The 18,094-nt window shown below is 53.7% G+C and overlaps 6 protein-coding genes across 6 annotated transcripts; 4 read left to right on the top strand and 2 right to left on the bottom strand.

Annotated features, from left to right (window-relative positions):
• Positions 1-701: 701 nt before the first annotated feature.
• Positions 702-1,247, top strand: CPAR01_06206 (uncharacterized protein; the record flags this gene model as incomplete). Its single annotated transcript, XM_060490480.1, has 1 exon — positions 702-1,247. The coding sequence occupies one exon, from the start codon at positions 702-704 to the stop codon at positions 1,245-1,247; it is 546 nt and encodes a 181-aa protein (XP_060351946.1).
• Positions 1,248-1,321: 74 nt separating this feature from the next.
• Positions 1,322-6,000, top strand: CPAR01_06205 (uncharacterized protein; the record flags this gene model as incomplete). The annotated part of the gene is made up of 5 exons (XM_060490479.1): positions 1,322-1,546; positions 1,804-2,240; positions 2,999-3,179; positions 3,740-4,628; positions 4,682-6,000. 5 exons carry the CDS (start codon positions 1,322-1,324, stop codon positions 5,998-6,000), a joined length of 3,051 nt encoding a protein of 1,016 aa, XP_060351945.1.
• A 1,926-nt stretch (positions 6,001-7,926) lies between these two features.
• Positions 7,927-8,441, top strand: CPAR01_06204 (uncharacterized protein; the record flags this gene model as incomplete). Its single annotated transcript, XM_060490478.1, has 2 exons — positions 7,927-7,989; positions 8,286-8,441. 2 exons carry the CDS (start codon positions 7,927-7,929, stop codon positions 8,439-8,441), a joined length of 219 nt encoding a protein of 72 aa, XP_060351944.1.
• A 1,990-nt stretch (positions 8,442-10,431) lies between these two features.
• On the bottom strand, positions 10,432-11,543 carry CPAR01_06203 (uncharacterized protein; the record flags this gene model as incomplete). Its single annotated transcript, XM_060490477.1, has 3 exons — positions 10,432-10,832; positions 10,889-11,126; positions 11,190-11,543. The coding sequence occupies 3 exons, from the start codon at positions 11,541-11,543 to the stop codon at positions 10,432-10,434; spliced, it is 993 nt and encodes a 330-aa protein (XP_060351943.1).
• Positions 11,544-16,137: 4,594 nt separating this feature from the next.
• Positions 16,138-16,623, top strand: CPAR01_06202 (uncharacterized protein; the record flags this gene model as incomplete). Its single annotated transcript, XM_060490476.1, has 1 exon — positions 16,138-16,623. One exon carries the CDS (start codon positions 16,138-16,140, stop codon positions 16,621-16,623), a length of 486 nt encoding a protein of 161 aa, XP_060351942.1.
• On the bottom strand, positions 16,424-17,329 carry CPAR01_06201 (uncharacterized protein; the record flags this gene model as incomplete). Its single annotated transcript, XM_060490475.1, has 5 exons — positions 16,424-16,521; positions 16,633-16,729; positions 16,882-16,981; positions 17,067-17,140; positions 17,237-17,329. The coding sequence occupies 5 exons, from the start codon at positions 17,327-17,329 to the stop codon at positions 16,424-16,426; spliced, it is 462 nt and encodes a 153-aa protein (XP_060351941.1).
• Positions 17,330-18,094: the final 765 nt, after the last annotated feature.

The raw sequence follows: 18,094 nt of genomic DNA, 5'->3' as shown, positions 1-18,094 counted from the left end.
CTTCGCGGACTGAGCAGGGGTTCTTTCGGTACCAAAGCAAACCACCCCTCCGACTTGCAAAGCCGCCCTGGCCTGGCACCTGGTTAGCGAGTGAGATGTGGTGGTTCCTGTCTGTGGTTCCTCTCTCGATGTGGCCCCCGTCAAACTGGGCACCCCCGTCGTTGGCGCAGGGGTATCTTGGGCCGCCGGCTGGCCTGCCACGCCCTCTCAACCGTGCTTGTCTCCCACACCTGAAAATCGCTACATTACCTTCTTATGCTCCGAGCCTGCTCTTTTCGTTTCTCCCCACGTTGGTCGTCGGTTTCCTACCCAGTTCTCTTTCTGTACACCATCTCGTGTGTCCGTGTATTCCAAAACCCTCTTCAACCTGTCGCTCCTGGCTCTCCAGGGCGCGGCGTGTGAATTTTATCTGAGTGTATACTCTGTACTGCACCGGGGAAGAATACCACGGGAGAAAAAAAAAACCAGGTACGTTCCAGTTCTTTTGTTCTCTTTGTGCTTGGCTGGTCGCCGTATCACACCCGCATCTATGTGTGGTAGAGCTCGTCGATTGTGGGAACAACTGCGCCGTGGCGGCAAGAAACACATTGCACACAACGCAAACACGAGGAGAGAGAGAACCAGAGAGGAAACAACACTTGCGGCTGCCCTTTGTGCAGTTATGCCACCAAATCAGCGAGTCAACTCAGTCGGACATCGTAATGCGCTCCCAGAGGCTTCTCGACATCCCAAAGCACAACATCGCAAAGCTGGATGCTAGGCCCGAACGGAAAGGGGAACAAGAGGTAGGGACGCTCGGCAGAAGCTGGAGAGGCAACGACAACGGCAGTGACGGTTTCGGACCGCGATCCAGAGGCCCAAGAAGAGACGGGAGTTGCAAGGCGAGACATTCGAGTCTCACTCAGGCTGCCCAGCTTCAGCTGCTGCCATGCGTCCACTGCCATCATTCTCCTTGTCTCTTCAGCGCTTCACCGACCGCCGCCCGCATTTGGAGAAGGCCAGGACCAAGACCAGGACCAAGAGGGAACCCCCGGACCAGCACCACCAAACTTCGCCAGTTCCGCACCCCGCCTCCAATTTCCCTTGTTTCCAGAATCACGAAACTCTCGCTCTGTTCTGTTGTTTCTTGCCGCCATGGGCGTCACACGGAACCTCATTTACCACATTCTTTGATGCTGCCGCCGCTGCCTTTTCGCCGCAACAAAACCCTCTACATGTTCATTTTGCTGACCGCCGGCCTTGCTTGATGCCAGCAGTATATAGAAACCGCAGCCACTAGGCCACTTTGCGCCGTGTACGAATTGTTGGAATAAGCCGAACCATGGACGAGCTGCGCTTCCGATCTCAACAGTCGCCCCGTAACGAGTCCACGATGAACACACTTGTCTCACCTCCGCGGAACGTCCGCCTCCCGCAGCCTGTTCAGGCCCACGATGGGCGAGGTGCCCTGCCTCGCCGCTTCACCACGGATTCGGGGCGTGTACCAACATTGTCTTCAATCACCGGTCAGCGCGGCCCTGACCTTGGTGGCCCTGATTATAACAACGTACGTCTCTTATCCACGAGTGGAATGCTATCCCGTTGCGTTCCACGCGCAATTCTTCATTCGCCATCGTGCGCTGTGCTCCGTAAGAATGCGACTGACATTGTCTTGTCCAGACTTTCCACAAAGTTCAATTGGTATGTGGGCTTCCGCCATTTCGCTGTAGAATCTCGTTAGCGACAGGGACCATCACCACAAGCAGACACTGCAAGGTTGATACACACAGTAAAGGAGGAAAGGTTATTAACTGCGTGGTCTAGATTGAGAAGAAGAAGATCGAATATGAGAGACTGCGCGAGCAGAGACGTCGCTTCGAGATGGAGATGCAGAAGCTGGAGCAGGCCCAGCGTCGCGAGGAGATGGAGCTTGCAAAGATGCAAGACGACCTCCGCCAGGGTCACCAGTCGGAGCCTACGACGCCGCCCGAATACCACGAATCGTCCGGCTTCCCCACGATGTTCTCGCGTCCCAACCGCTACTCGACTTCGAGCTTGACCTCGCCTCCCGGTCTCTTCAACCGTCCCGGCCGCTCGGGCTCGCAGCTCACTTCGCCGCACTCCACGGTGATGCAGTCCCGCTTCACCTTTGACGACCATTTGCCATCCCGATCCGTGCCGGGATCTCGCAGAAACAGCGACGAGGACGAAAAGGAGGAGGCAGTTCGCCAAGATCCGACTAGTCATCGATCTTCCAACGCGTAAGTGCAGTAATCCGTATAGTGTGACCAGTATGTTTGCTTCTTGGACAAGTCTCTGGATGAGTATCACGGCATAAGGTAGCGAATGCCGGTAAAGCTGTTTTGTCGACGTTTGGCAAGGTCTGGTACTGTTGGAAAGAAACGAACGGCGGCAATGGGGCCCCACAAGTTGGTTTTCAAGGACCGCTCTTGCCTTGGATGGGAAGAGTTCTTTCCTTGAGATGGGCGAGAGCTCCTTCCCTCGATCCCATCCCTCTGGATCTTCTAAATCCTCACCCCACTCGTCGATAAAACAGCGATCTCGAGCAGCCAGCCGCCTCAACTTCGACCATTCCACACCCACACCACCACGCACTTTACGCACCACACCCTCACAGTCTCACACATCTATCGACCAAACAACAATAACTTATCCTTTCAAGTTACACCATAAAACATTGCGCACCTGGTCTTGCGTCTTCACACCACGCTTTAACGACGTTCAAATCCTTTGTTCCAATCTCACAAATCGTACCTGCCTCTCGAACGCTTCTGACAAAAGAACGCTCGTGCTGGTTTTCGAAAGCTCCGTTCAAATCGACCGCCGAGGAATCTTGCAAGGCCTTCCCGTTTTCTTCCATTTTCCTTCGTTTTGTTTCTTCTCGAACCAGAACAACCGACAGCCCAAGACTTGCCCAAGAAGAGGAACATACTTACCGCACAGCAAGCAAACCTCTATCAATTTGAGCAATGGCTGACACTAGAATTCCCAACGATAGCTACAACCGCTACTCGATGCCGGTCACGCGCTCTCGCACTGGTCTCTACGGCGCCGACCTCGACCAGACTGGCACTGCTCGCTTCCTCTTTGGCGAGGAGGACGCTTCTGGCGAGAACAAGTACGGCCAGGCCAACGGCGACGACAACTTTCCTACTCTGGTTCGCCAGAACGATCAAATGGTATGTCTGCGCATTTTGTTTCCTCACATTCATACCATCTCTCCCTTTCTCTCTCTATTCACTTTGTCATGAACTATCTTACCCTATTACCCTATTCAATGCATGAGCAAGCTGGTGCCTATGGTTCTTCTGCCTGCTCAGCAAGAAGAAGAAGGCCCACATGTTTATTTTGCCCATGGGTGGTGAAGTGCCACGTTCCGAACCTCGCGGCCGGGAAGGTGCGAGCCGCAAGCAACCGCACCTACTGCAGCTGCAGCTTGCTTCAACTTCACCTCCTGTCCGTCAGATTCACCCCGCACACCTTGGTCAGAATTTCCACTCCGCCCTTTTTTTGCCCTCTTCTTTTTTGTCTTCTTTCCTGATTCCACCCCTGGATGCGAGTGAAAAAAAAAGAGGAGGAGCAGAATACCCCCATATCCGTCCCCCTTCCTTTTCTGTCCGTTTACCGCTTGCTCCTTCCTCCCGCCAAGGTCAGAGTTTTGCAGGGAAAATACTGTCGACACAAACCTTCGAACTTGTCAGCCTCCGATCAACTGTTGACAATTGTTTGCGTCGTATAGCTCTCTGCATCATCCGCTGCCCTTGACCTTGCCCTGTCTCCCTCGCCCGCTCCTGACGCGCCGTCCTCCCATGGTTGGGGCAATATTAACCGTCACCGAACCCAACAGAGCTTGTCTGCTATCAACACCTCTTCGCTCAACGGAGCTTCATCTTCTGGAGAAATCGGCAAGCGTTCCTCAGTCCGCCACTCGCTCGACTTGAAGTTCTTCCCGGACGCTCCCCCCGACAACCAGGCTTCCATCGTCTCTCCTCCCGGCAACCACCCCGGTAACCACATCATGGCTACTCCTCCCAAGTTGCAGAGCTCCTTCTCTGCCAACGATGTGCCTACCGTCAAGAGCACTACCAACGGCGGCCCTGTCACCAACAACCACGCCCAGCAGCATTTCCACAACCACAATGCCAGCATCGGTCGCATTCCCGCTGGCGCTGTCCCCGGCCGCCATAGCCGTGAGCTGTCCAACGACAACAACATGGGCGGCCCTCGCGAGCAGGCTGGTTCTTATCCTTCCATCCAGTCGGCTCTTCAGGCCAATGCCGCTCCTTTCGGTCCTAATGCTCCGGGTCAAGGCTTTCCTCACACCTCTCAGGGCAACCAGACTCCCAACGGTACCGCCACTGCTGGCCCGAACAACGCCTACGGTGGATTCTACCCGAGCGGCTACGTCTCGCCCAATAACAACGGCGGTCCTCCCCCCGCATCTGGCCCTGGCCCCTACGGCGTCCCTCTCTTGGCCATGAGCATGCAGAACATGAACCTCAATGGCAACAACAACATGTACCCTGCTCAGAACTACGCTGGCTATGGCGCTCTGTACAACGCTCAGCCTCAGCCCCGTGATAGCCAGGCTCGTGTCATTCAACATCGCCGCCAGATGGACAACGAAGGTAAGCTACATGATCAGTCTCATAATATGTACACATTACTGATATCTGCCTAGCCATGTCGCGTTACAACGGTCTCGCTCTTGAGAACGTTGGCGGCCAGATCTATGACCTTTGTAAGGACCAGCACGGCTGCCGCTATCTGCAAAAGAAGCTCGAGGAGCGCAACCCGGAGCAGGTCCACATGATCTGGCTGGAGACCAACCAGCACGTCATTGAACTCATGACTGATCCTTTTGGCAACTATCTTTGCCAGAAGCTGCTGGAGTACTGTAACGACGATGAGCGCACTGTGCTCATTCAGAACGCCGCCGTCGACATGGTTCGCATCGCCCTCAACCAGCACGGCACCCGTGCTCTTCAGAAGATGATTGAGTTTGTTACTACTCCGACCCAGATTGAGATGATCATCAACGCTCTTCGCTTTCAGGTCGTTGAGCTCATTCAGGACCTCAACGGCAACCATGTCATCCAGAAGTGTCTCAACAAGCTCAGCGCTCAGGATGCGCAGTTCATCTTCGACGCTGTCGGCACCAACTGCGTTGATGTTGGCACTCACCGTCACGGTTGCTGCGTTCTCCAGCGCTGCATTGACCACGCGTCTGGAGAGCAGAAGGTCTGGCTGATTGCCAAGATCACCGAGCATGCTCCAATTCTTGTGCAGGATCCCTTCGGCAACTACGTTGTCCAGTACATCATCGACCTGAACGAGCCCTCCTTCACTGAGCCGATTGTGCGTATGTTCCAGAACCGCATCGGCCAGCTCTCCCGCCACAAGTTCAGCTCCAACGTCATCGAGAAGTGCCTTCGTTGCTCCCAGGAGCCTTCCCGCGAGATGATCGTCGACGAGCTCCTGAACCCCGGCGAGATCGAGAGACTGCTCCGCGACTCATATGCCAACTACGTCATCCAGACCGCCCTCGAGTATGCTCCTCCTGCCAGCAAGTATCGCTTGGTGGATGCCATCCGCCCCATCCTGCCTTCCATTCGGTCCACTCCCTATGGTCGTCGCATTCAGGCCAAGATCCAGGCCTTTGAGGGACGTGGCAGTGCTACCTCGAGCGGTCAGGTTACTCCCGCGGATCCCACTCAAGGCCAGATTCCCCTGCGTCCGGGCCACAACCGCGCCATGTCTAACAACACCTCCATCATCGCCCCTGGCGGTGCCTTTGGCAATGGTCTGAATGGTGGTCTCAACGGCGGTAGTATGGCTCCTCGTGGCAACCAAGCCAACTACCCCACGACCAACAACGTCACTGTTCCGCCCCCCGCTCCCCAGAACCAGCGCGTTCAGCAGTTTGGCTACAATGGCCAGCAGCGCACCAACGGTGGTGCCGCCGCTGACGCCGCTGCAGGCGAGTCTCAGTGGCTGTAATTGTATTCGACGCGTTGTCGACCATTTCAGCCCGTTGAGATTCGGTTCCAATGGTACGAAATGTTGCCCGGGCATTCGACAACGAACATAATGGTGGCATGATGCTTTCCGCGTAACGGTTTTCTTTCGACACAGCACGGCGGCTACGCAGCAATGACTTGACGATCTTTTTCCTTTTCCCTGTCTGTGCAAACACCACAAATCATCCTCCAACCAACATACAACAGCGCAATCCACCAAACCTCTTCATCCGTCGAGCACGGCGGTCCTTGCATCCGGTCGCAAGGCCTGCTTTGTGTGTACACTATGGATTCGGGCAGCGCATCAGTGTCCACCCTTCGGCATTTGCAGCGCAGACATAAGAATCGCATTCTGCTTCTCGGCAGCCGTCACCAGATCGGGCGGAGCCTTCAATAGGGCTTGTACTTGATTCGATGCCAACATCGACATAGACGAACGCTTTCCTTGCTTTCAGTTTCTTTTGTTTTTTCACCGCGATTTCTTCCTTCCGTCACTTTTTTTTTTCATTCTCGACGCTCGTTCGCCAGGGTCAACTAGTGACCCTTGGCATCATGATTGGATCGGACTCACGACAACAACATTGGCATTATTCCTTTGACGATACGCCAGTCACGAAGCTGATCATGAGACGCGCAACGATTTCGGGAAGACTTGAGTTTCTTCCCTTACGAGCGATGGCATTTCGGTGTCCTACGGGCCACCTTAGCCTTGCGGACCTCCACTCGAACGTTTCTACAACCCACGAAACGGTCCGACAAGATTATACAGGAGATACCTGACTGCGCACGCATTGCATAGGGGCCAACACTGAGACATGACAGCATCGGAGGCAGTTTTTTTTTTCTTTTCTTTTTTCTTTTTCCTCTTCTCGCATGCAATTGGCACATCGTTTCGTACTTTCAACCCGGACCACTCAGTATGACACCCAGACCTCTCATGGCTTATCTGAATTGGGAGAATACAACATCGATAAAACGGGGATATTCATCAAGAGCTCATGGGCTCTCATATTTCGGGGGGGTTTCTGGAGAGATTCGATTTGGCCTGCTGGAGATTGGAGAAGGTTTCTTGTGTGTGTAAGAGAACTCTAGGGATGAAAATTGGGCGTTACCTTTGCTTTTTCTGGCCGGCGGAGAACAAGACGTGTTTGGTGAGGCTCTTGGCTCGACTTGCTCTTATGCTTCTCAGCAAATGCCCACGACACACCCTCCGACCGCGCGCATGTAACTAGGCAGATAATTCGAGACAAAGATCTTGACTTTTAAGTTTTGCGGTGTTTCTTGACGTCTTCGTGATATGTGTCACCATGCTGACCACTAAAAAGGAGTTGTTGGTGTTACTAATTTTGGCTCGTATCTTGGAGTGAAAGCAATGGTACGCTGATGCCCAGAAGCGCAATGTGCGACACAATCGAAGAGGGAGGCCTGCGATCGGATGGAGCATGTGAAGTGACCGAGAGTCGAAACAGCCGCTCCTGATTGGTCAAAGTCGGACCGTTCCCCCCCAAGAGCGCAAGTTCCAGAACGTTGGGTCCGGGTCGAGGTGGTCCCACACCAGTTCCCATTCACTGAGAGAGTCCAGGCGGGAGTGGGAAGTGAGTGAATGGAGGGGTTGCAGAGCGCTGACGGCGGGGCTGTGCTGGGTGCGGCGTTGCGGCAAACCTCGCGGTCGCCCTGGCTGGCAACCAATTAAAAAAAGAGTTCGAGGCCGAACCTCTGACCGCAATTTTTCCCTTTAAACCTTCCGTCGTTCAGCCTCTCCTTTTCCTCGTCTGACAACCATCGTAAGCCCTCCATTTCACGTTCAACTGCGGAAACTACCCACGTCTGCGACTATTCGCAACCGTCTCCCGAGCTCGCACCTCGAATACTAGAAGATTCACCGCCTACCGTACATACACCGAAAATGACCCGTGGCAACCAGCGCGACAAGGCCCGTGAGGCTGCTCAGAAGAAGGCTGCTTCTCAGGTGAGATTTCCTGTCTCGTTCTCCCCGTTCGGTTCACCACCCCCGGCGGCCTTGGCAGCCTACGGGCAGGAAAATTATTAGCTCCTCATTTGGATATGCTAGACGTAGGGGATTCTGAGTGTACTGGCACCCGAGAAAGGGGCCGCGTGCCCATGAGGCGTAAGGACTGATTGTGGTGGGGGCGGGGCAGTCGGTGTCAGCAGGTGCGAGAAAGGGAACTCATCGCGCAGATCATTCGAATAAGATCATTGGGGATTTGGACGAGCAAAGATGGCTGACAGATGTGAATTTTACAGAAGAAGGGAAACACCATGAGCGGCACGGAGATGCAGCGTGCAAAGGAGTCTGCTGCTGAGATTATGCGGCAGAAGCAGGCCAACGGTGAGTCACTTCTCTTTTTTCTGTTCAAGTCGCTATTCCCACGACCGTCTCTCGATCTCGAGATAGCGTAAGCGCAGGAGAAGAGGGGGGGGGGGGGTTAGGAGCTCAGTGTCAGTTTTGACTGGCCGAGTTACTTTCACCTCTTCCTCCCCTTCTCGATGTGGTCTCGAAGGGGCCCTACCGGGGTTGATGGGAAACCATACTCTCGGGTAGTCAGCATCGGTGGTGAGGGCTGTTTGGGTAACGGCGATCGGGGTGGGAAAGACAGGAGTGACGAAGACTGAAACGAATCACTTCTATGGAGTATAGTATGCTGACGATGTAATTTATAGCTGAGGCCAAGAAGGCAGCAGAGGCAGCAGGAGGGTCGAAAAAGAAATAGAAGCAGCGCGAGAGAATAGGGGGTGGCGGCGGAGAGAGGCCATATTGGAATGGAACTTCTCTTTCTCCTCCATCTGTCTCACCTCTGGTCTTCGTTTTACGCTCGGGTTCTCAAGCTTCTCATGAATCCCCCTCTCACATGAAGGTAGACCAAACTTGTGAGATGGGTCAGCAGATGTAGAGGAAGACAGAAGCAGGAACAGAAGAGTATGGAATCTCTCCACTTCGGCCCTTTTTTTCCAAAGCGCAGAAGGGAAGGAAGAAACTTATCAATGAACGGCGAAACGGAAATTCATAAACAGGGGGGTGTTTTTCTTTTCCCTTATACTTTAGTTAAAGCGATGGAGGTTGCATTCGTTCAGCATGGAGAGACGGCGTGAAATATCAGAACAAATGGAAATCTCAAATGACTTGCAACCAAAGCAGTACTCGGTCAATTGCAGAGAACGAAGTATGACGAACCGCGAGAGGGCCGCAGTTTCGTCAACTACTCGAAAGATACAAAAACTGCTCTGCAGATAGAGACAAACAGACACATCCCCGGCAAGTCTTGCTAGTACTGGTAGACTGGTCTCTCTCAAAAGCAACCTGGCTCTCGGTAAATGAATCCGCATCCAAACCACTTCAAACGAATCCAAGGCCAAACGCCGCCGTCCGTTCACTATACATTCATCTCAACAATTCTCGACATCTCACTCTCTCTCTCCTCAGTCAAAGATCCTGCCTGACAAGCATACGGGTGACAGATGCACAAACACGGGCCTATCCCCCGGCAAAAACTTCCCGTGGATCGATCAAACATCCCAGACCTCGACTCGAGTTGACAGTGACGTGGTGCGGGATCACGAATGGCATAGTGAGGTACATCAATTCCCGGGATGACGGGAATAGACACACGGCAGACACGGCTACCTGATCGACTTCCACACACCCTTTCGGTCTTTCCTCTCAGGTCTCTCTCTGGTTTTTTATCGGCGCTTATCCGGCACACTGACGGACGATCAAACCGGGTTGACCTCACGAGTCACGAGCCGGATCAGAAATTCCCCCGAGCCTATCTTGCAAGTTGCCAGGCACTTCCTTAGGCGTTGGCTCTTCCCTCTCCCCTCCCACCCTGAGTCTTTATGATTCCTCTTACTAGCCGAATAATAGTAGTTTCGAATAGTCCAACTTTGAGCATCACGCGAAGAACAATGACGGAGAACACTGAAGCTGTGATCATTCATCATCCATTTATTTGATTCCTTATTAAGCGGTTGCGAACAAAAAAATGGTGTTTTTCCATCCAGGAAATACGAACCAGTCATACATCTGTAATTATCCCCTAAACCCTTCATCATCCCCATCGCCTCTTTTCCTTCCCTACACAAGGGGAGCGGGCTCAACCCAAGCCGGAACACGTGGAAAAAGAGTACCTTCTACCTGCTCTTCTTATGTCTCCACAACCACCAAAGAGAAATCTACATGATGAAAAAAAACTGAAAAAAGAGAAAAAGGTCGTGATATGACGGGTTCCCCTAAAGGTGTGTATCGTGACAACAACTCCGGATATATGGTATCGTTCCCAGCGGAGTGGGCAAAAAACAAGTTCTCTTTTCCCAGAGGCGTAAATAAAAATGGGATTACTAAAGAAGGCGGATTACGTTCACCGTAAAGATGATTGGAACCGTAGTATCCTCTTTATGCCTCCATCATGGCCATGGGGAGAGATCCTGCCATGCCGCCGAAAGAGCCGACGCCTTGTGCTCCAACTGCGGGGAAAGATCCCGAAGAGCAGGTAACGGAGCACACGCAAGCACCAGCGCCGTTGATCTGTCCAGTGCCCTGCTGGATCTCGCCACCGGCAGCAGGGGCGGCAGGAGCAGCGGGGTTGGCGGCAGGGGGAGCGGCGGCGGGAGCAGAGGCGGCAGGGGCAGCGGGAGCAGCAGCGGGAGGAGTGCCTCCGGTGATGGCACCGCCGGCACCCTTGCCCTTCTGGGCAATGGCCATCGACTGGAACATGGCCTGAGTCTTAGCGGCGGTAGGGTTGATGGAGAAGGTCATGCCCTTTCCGCAGTGGTTGGCCTGAGCGCAGTAGAACCCTGGGAGCGCGTTTTAGTAAGAGTGAGAGGGTACAGACAGGAGCAAGGGGACTTACACAAAGGCTCAGAGACCATGACTTGCATGGCAACCTGGGGAGGGGGGCTGACGGAGTTGTTGGGGTTGGCCATGAAGCCAGAGTTCATGCCACCAGCCAAGGGATCGCAGGGCGTCGCGAAGGCGGACTGGGTAGCAGTGTGGTTCTGGCTCATGAACGTGAAGACAACCATGTCGCCAACATTGGCCTTGATCTGATCGGGAACGAAGACGAGACCAGCGGCACCGCCAACCATGACCTGCGAGGGTGTTAGTGGTGACGATTTCGCTTACAGAGCTAAGCTCCAACTTGTGCTACTGACCTGGTGAGTCTGCTGAGCAGCCGGGGGCGCGGCCGGGGGAGCGGCGGGAGGAGCAGCGGGGGCGGCAGGAGGGGCGGCAGCGGGAGGGGCAGCTGCACCACCGGCGGGAGGGTTGATGTTGATCGTAGGGGCTCCGGCACCCGGGTTTGCCCAAATGATGATAACCTCGGTGACCTGGCTGTTGGAGACTCCGAACCCAGTCATGCCTGCGGGGAGGCCAGCGATCTGTCCAGCTTGAGCCTGTCCCTTTTCACCCTTCTTGTGACCATCTCTACGGACGGGGTAGTGGTTGCGGACCGACTTGGCGGAGGCCATGACGGCGGCGGAGAGAGCTAACACTGCGGAGAACTTCATATTGACTGTTTAGATGTTGTCGTCGGTGTCGATTAGGGTGACCTTTTCTTTTCGTTTGTCGAGGATGATGCGACCTATAGTTGCCTCCTCTTTTCTCTTTTTAATTCTCTTCTCTGAAGATTTGGTAGTTGGCGAGACTGCTAGAGCCTGGCTAGAAAGTCGAAAGGGAATAAAAGGATTTAGTTATAGCTGGATGGCTTTAATGGCGAGGGCCTGCTCGTGACGAAGAAGAGTGAACACGGAATCGAAAAGAGAACGAAAGTCACACAGGGAATGAGTGAAGACAGGCGGATGAAGAAGAGATGGGGGAGAAGAAACAGAAACCTCTCTGATGGCGAGGATGAGGGGGGAGGAAGAGAGCTTAAATCGAGCGAGACTCGGCTAGCATGAGGAGCGCGAGCCACGTCGCATTATCGGTTCGTTATCCCATGTCATGGGCCAAGGTGCTTTGAGTAGGATACTAGGAAAATACTCTACTGCGTGTGGTACGGAGTATGGTCATGGCAGGGCATGGCATGGGACAGCCCCTTCCCGGCCGCAACATCGACCTCGACGAAACAGGACGAGAAAATCTTCCGCCAGCCCGTCCTTGGGACGTGTTGGAAAGGCACCAAGCACTTTGGACCCCGGTCATGCAAGCCAAGTGCAGCCAAGCAACGCCTCCGGGGGTCCTTCGTGTGCAGAAGGGGGGTGGGGGGAGGGGAGAGGGCGAGAGGCAAGGAGGATGGAGATAGAGCAGGGGTCTGGTGCGTGTAAGACGAGGTGTCTTTGGGCGGTTCGTTGCTCGGGGATGCAGCGTCCGATTAAGCACATGAAGCACAGGCCCACGGCGGCATTGCCATCCCAAGCTCGGAGCAAATTAAGAACAAAAAAGCCAAGACGAGATGGGTGGAGAGTGAGTGGTGGTACGAAGTGTCGTAGTAGGGGTAGTAAGGTTCAGGGTTGGGAGGAACAGGAACAGGAAGCAGGGGTGTCTATGTTGCGAACGGATGGATGACGGAGAGACGATAGACGACCTAAAGAGAAAGAGAGAGCGCTCAAGAGTGCCCAGCGCACGAACGGGAACGAGGAGACAGAAGCAGGGATAGTAGAGACGACGATGATGCTGCCAACGGAGCCGCAGTCGTGCAGGTGAGGAGCTTGGTGTGCCATCAACAGGGAGGTGGGCTGTCTTGTCTCGTCTCGTAACTGTCGTTGAGCATGGTGAAGTCACTTGACTAGGATGTTACTGGGTAGAACGGGTGGAATGAGTGAGTGAGCGAGTGCGAGTAACCTTGACTCCAACCAGAAATCCCGCAGTGATCTATGAGCGTGACTGTGTGATTAGTGAGTTAGGCCCTGTAATGTGGTGGTACGCGGGAACAATGGCGAGTGACTCGAAAGGGATTCAAGGGAGAGAATGGATGGAAAAGTCGGATGCCATGACAGCTCCAGCTTGGTTGAGACGGCACGCAGTTGCGCTAGCGCTGCGAAGGAGCAGTGTGCGGTCGAGGAGGCGGGAGCTGTGACAGAATCGTCTCGAGTCGTGTTTTGGCATCTCGCTAAGTGGCTCCCCCCCGGCCGATATTCCGTACACGGCACTCGCTCGGACCCTGGGCGATGGGACGTCTCTTTTTTGCATACAGAGAGTATCCGTACAGATGCCACAATTTGTGCTGGGCATGGCCTAGAAAAGGGGAGGCCTCTCGACAAAGTGAGTGAGAGTGTCATGAATTAGCGAATTTGTGACATTTGAATACCGAGAGGTTGATGATGTAAGGAAGGAATCGTGACAAGAAGAATGTACCTAATTGACCAAACAAAGTCCGAGATGTACTCCGTACCTTAGGTACCCTCCATGCTTTCCAAGAAATGTCAACCAGATAAGGTAGAGAGATAGATTAACTGATCTCAGCAAGACCCTCCTTCCCCCATTGCACCAAACAAATTGCGAAGTAGAATTGCCCGATGTACTTGTCACTTGTCATTGCCAATTTGGAAGGCTTGTCTCTTTCTTCCTTCCCCCGAGGTTCAGGTTCTTCATTAGATACCTACCTAACCTTACGCAAATTAACCCTCCCGCTGTCTTGGGGTGTGCTAAACCTTAATGCAGCCAATTAAGGTGGTTGGACCGTCGAATTGCCCCCTGACAAGACATTTTAGCTGCCGGAGCCACGGGATGGCGTCCCCACCTGCTCAACTCCTCGGTCTCCTTCCCTCCACTTTCCTCCCCCGTTTTCCACTTTTCCTTCCTCTTTCCTGCATCCCGAGTTGGCGAGTTCCTCATCTGCCACACCGTTCCTGCAGGTACCGAGACACAATACAACTCTACCCATCAACCTTATACCTTTTTTTCTATTCGTAAGGTACTCCCCCCGTGTTCCCTCTCCAGTGCCAGGCACAAAACCGTTTTTAGCGCTGCCACCCTCAAAATACGTATCTTTCTCCTTGAGTCTGGTAAGATGCAGTTGCTGGCATCTCATCAGGGTCAAGTTCCTATGTAGATAGAGATACTCGTTGAGCCGTTGCTGCTGGACATGTCAAATTCCGGGAACTAGGTCAAGCAGGTCCCATCGTCTTCACACGTGCCAAGGTACGTTCCCCATTAGCATTGCCACTCCTGCCTTCTGGGTTCCTCAAGCCTCTCCGTACCTTTACCGTAAGTACTAGGCAAGGTCGTATACGGATATCGCTATGCAATTTGCAACGCCATCATCCCGCACCATCTCGGTTTTCGGCTTCTTTGGCACCAGCCTCAGGCTCAAGCGGCCTTCTCCCCATCTGCCCGCAGTCCCGGTATGAGTCGGCACGGATAGCAAGGCATCGCAAGAACCAGGCGTGCCAGCGTCTCCAAGCACCTTGATGCTAGGCGTACAGCCGCCTCAAACAGCCAATGAAGACTTTGAAACAAGCCCCCCCTCCCTCTCCCCTCTTCCCCCTTTGCCTTGCTACCTTACCTACCTTATCCTCTTTTCATCGTGTCTTTTGGTCACGGGCAACTCTCCTCCCGGTCCACACTCCAAGACTTGTCCAAGACTTCTCTGTTGCAACTAGCAAGAGAGCCCACACACACTCACAGACATTCGGCCATTCAGATAGACACGGCCCAATCCAGTCTTGCCGTCATCCAGTCCTCCAACCAACTTTGCTCATCTCACCCGCCATTGTCAGCCGCCACACACTGCTACTGCTACACCTACCTTACGACGGACCCTACCACTCCTCCGTCCCATCCATGATCCCAACTTCCAAGACAACCACAAATACATCCATGTGCCCTGTTCTTGCCCAACGAGCATCGTGAACCATCCTAACCGACCGCTCCTACACTATCTGCTCCTATAGGACTTTGGTGCAACCATCAGCCTTGTCTTGACACAGGTCCACCGACAGCGCTAGACATCGGCTTATTCTCCTTCCAGCACTGCCATCATACCATCATCCCGTCATTTCTAGGCCCGAGTCGCAAGGAGACTGACTGTGCACAATACCGTCAATACACCACTTGGCGCAGCCTTCCTTCCGCCGGTACTTGTCATGTCAAGATCCATCTCCGGGTGCGGCCTGCCTGTGGTACTGCTTGCTGCTAAGTGGCTCGGTCAGCCTGACGTACGTATACAGCGCATCGCCAGCCTGCTCGGGCATGGGCCGAAAGAAGGCATCGGCCTCCTGTCAAGTCCAACCTAATCCTATCCGTCGTACCCGCGCCGTGTGATCCACTGCATCGCTCATTTCGGGATGGACGTCCGTTTTTTGCAACATGACTCCGGTCCGGAGGATCTCCACGCTCATTGTGTAAACCTTCTGGATAGAGCGGCTCAGGAAAGCGCCATCCTACCATGAACAATCGGTGCACCAAGCCCATGCAGATTCTCAAGCAACACTTCACCGACAGGGGAAACAAATTGGCCGGAAGTCGGCCCATGATAATATGTACGGATACGCGAGTCCAGTCTGAAAATACCCGGATGGGTCTTGACTCTTGAATTGTCGAGGCCGCGGATCGGTGGAACATTGTAACTCCACGTTTCCATCCAATACCTTTCGACTTGTTTCCGATCGCAACCCTACAGAGAGCCATCTCAACTAAATTCCCTTGGGCCGCCTTCATCATACCCAAGACCTCTTGGTCGGCCTGCGCTAAGGAGTGTCATCTCTTGTATGCCCGCCCGCGGCGTGGCGGCCTTGCCAGGAATCTCTCTGTTCAGAGACTGGTCTGGTCGCCGCACATTGCCTTGTTATCCGCCCAAGCTGCATCTGCGCGATGACGATTAATAAGAAAAGCCTTGACACGCATTTTGCTGGGGCGTTGCCTCTCGGGGCGAAAGGAGAGAAACAACCAAGCCTAGACCCTTCCACGGTGAAACAAAACGAACTCTTGGATAGCCGACATGATTACACTAGCTTTTTTTTTCCCCTTCCTGTCGCAGTCATCATAGGTTTTATTGGGCCCGCCAGGCCAAGTTCGCCCGACCCCGACTTGGACCGCATCCTAAATTCCCCCGTCCCAAGAGCCAAGCAGACAACTTGATAGAAAAGACGAATCAAAAGGCTGCTGATTGAAGAGGTTGCTGCTCCTGTCGTTCGTGTGACACATGCCACGCGAACCTCAGACATGGAACGGTGTGGCGCCGTTGCATCATCGGACGATGGAACAGATCGTGTTACAGAACTCGCCCTCCCGCACGTCGATCAGATAAACTCTCTGGTAGCCGCTTTTCAGGACGACCAACCTCACCCCATTCCCCACACAACCTTGCATTTCGTGTGTCCCAGCTGGCCAGGCTCAAGGGGTCTGCTCAGCCTCGTCGTCGCACTTGCAGCCGCTCTCTCGCTGGGTATCGATTGGCTCACACTATCTACTTTGGGCATCTGTCTGGTCCCGGCTGTTGCTGCTGCTGCTACTGCTGCTGCTGCTGTTGCTGGCCTTCGTACAATCCGGTGTAGTAGCCAGCATAGTACCATGACATCAAAAGTCTCTTCAAACCCTCGTCTTGCACTACAAACCCCGAAGAAAGAGGGGCCCTCAGTCAGTCCGGTGTTCAAGTTTAAAAGAGGCTACTATGCAACTGCCGTCCCAACTCTGGACAGTCCGGGATAGTTTACATACCTGATCCGAGAAGACTCTGCGGGCCCATTGTCGCAGGCCCTGGGGGGCCATTGGTCTTTGCCATAGGCACACCTGTTGAATCTGCCTGGTCCTGGACCTAGATCGGGGCGAGCAAGGAAGACGTTAGCGGAAGCGAACAAGATAGAGATTTGCTGCATAACGACGAGGTAGAGAACAGAGAAAGCCAAGCTTTTTTGATCTGCCTGGATTTTCGTCTGGGGAGGGGGTTCATCATCGGGGGTGTTTTACATCCGTGCTGCTCAACCCCTTTGTTTTGTCGGCTCTCTCTGCAGCATCATCCGCGATCTCTGGCTGATCGACGGCCTGCGTTTGCGCGTCGTCCGCGGTCCTGCGTAGATCATTAACGTGTCAGAGTCTCGGGGAAAGATTTCTTGGGTCTTGGGGGTGATTAAAGAAAGAAGGCTTAGCCGTACTGGGTATCTTCCGTCTTCTCCTGGAGATCAAGGTCTTTGAGCTTGCCTCCCTTTGCGTGAATGCTGTGATACTTCTGCAAGGTTGGTTAGCGACTGACTGCTCTGCTTCCGCGAGTATTGAATTCCTCTTCCCCTCCTCCCCTCCTGATGAGATTGGATCTGTCGCTTACTTTGTACTCGTCCAGGGCCTCGTTCCATGACTCTATCAACGCAGAGTCGTCCCACATCTCACTGTGCGACATTTCCATATCGTTGCCGGCCATGTTGCTGAATCGAGGCGAGCTCTCTTGAGGATGATGACGTTTCTATTGATGATAAGGGCACCTATGAGGGCAGTCTGCTATGAGTAAGCCCCCTCTGGTCTTACTGACTGTAAAGTTGGCGCCAGAGGTATGGACGGTGTTGCTTCTTGATGAGTTTGGGCGGACCAGGGGAAATTTGCGCCGGAAGACTGGCCCTCCTCAGTTAAGCTCGTGGAGGTGAAAAGTCCTGATGGGTCCCTGATGAGATACGTCGAGTTTTGTGATGCGTTTTTGGCGATATGGCAAGTGAGAACTGCTGTGATTGCGGTGGGTTGAAATGTTCTCTCTTAATTGTCGACTCGATTGCGGTGAACAGGCAGTTGGGTGGCGTTCTTGTGGAGTCGTCAAGACAAAGTCGTTCTGGTTGTAAGATGGCAAGATGATATTGCCGTTCTTTCACATGAGATCCCAGCCTGAGGTTTGTGAGAGATACTAGCTGTGCATCAACCTCATTGACGGATTTCCAGTCCCTGGGCGGTGGGTTCCTTTCAGGGAACTAAAGGCAACCTCAGCTCCCCTGGTAAAGAGTAGATAATAGGTGCTGCAACACCGCTCAAGGACGGTACTACAGGCGCACATGCAGTATAAATGTACCCACTAAAAAGTCGTTCTCGGGGCAGCTGGAAACACGCGCTGAGTGGGTTTAGCGGGGTCGCATGGCCTCACCGCCTCCACCTCGGGACGGCAGAATCTTGGAAATTTTTATTTTTTTTGCCTTTGCGACGG

Source organism: Colletotrichum paranaense (genome assembly GCF_030867605.1).
Source record: "Colletotrichum paranaense strain IMI 384185 chromosome Unknown Scaffold_4.1, whole genome shotgun sequence".
Lineage (NCBI taxonomy): Eukaryota > Fungi > Ascomycota > Sordariomycetes > Glomerellales > Glomerellaceae > Colletotrichum > Colletotrichum paranaense.
Note: the sequence above shows the minus strand (reverse complement) of the source record. Positions and strands in the feature narration are given on the sequence as shown.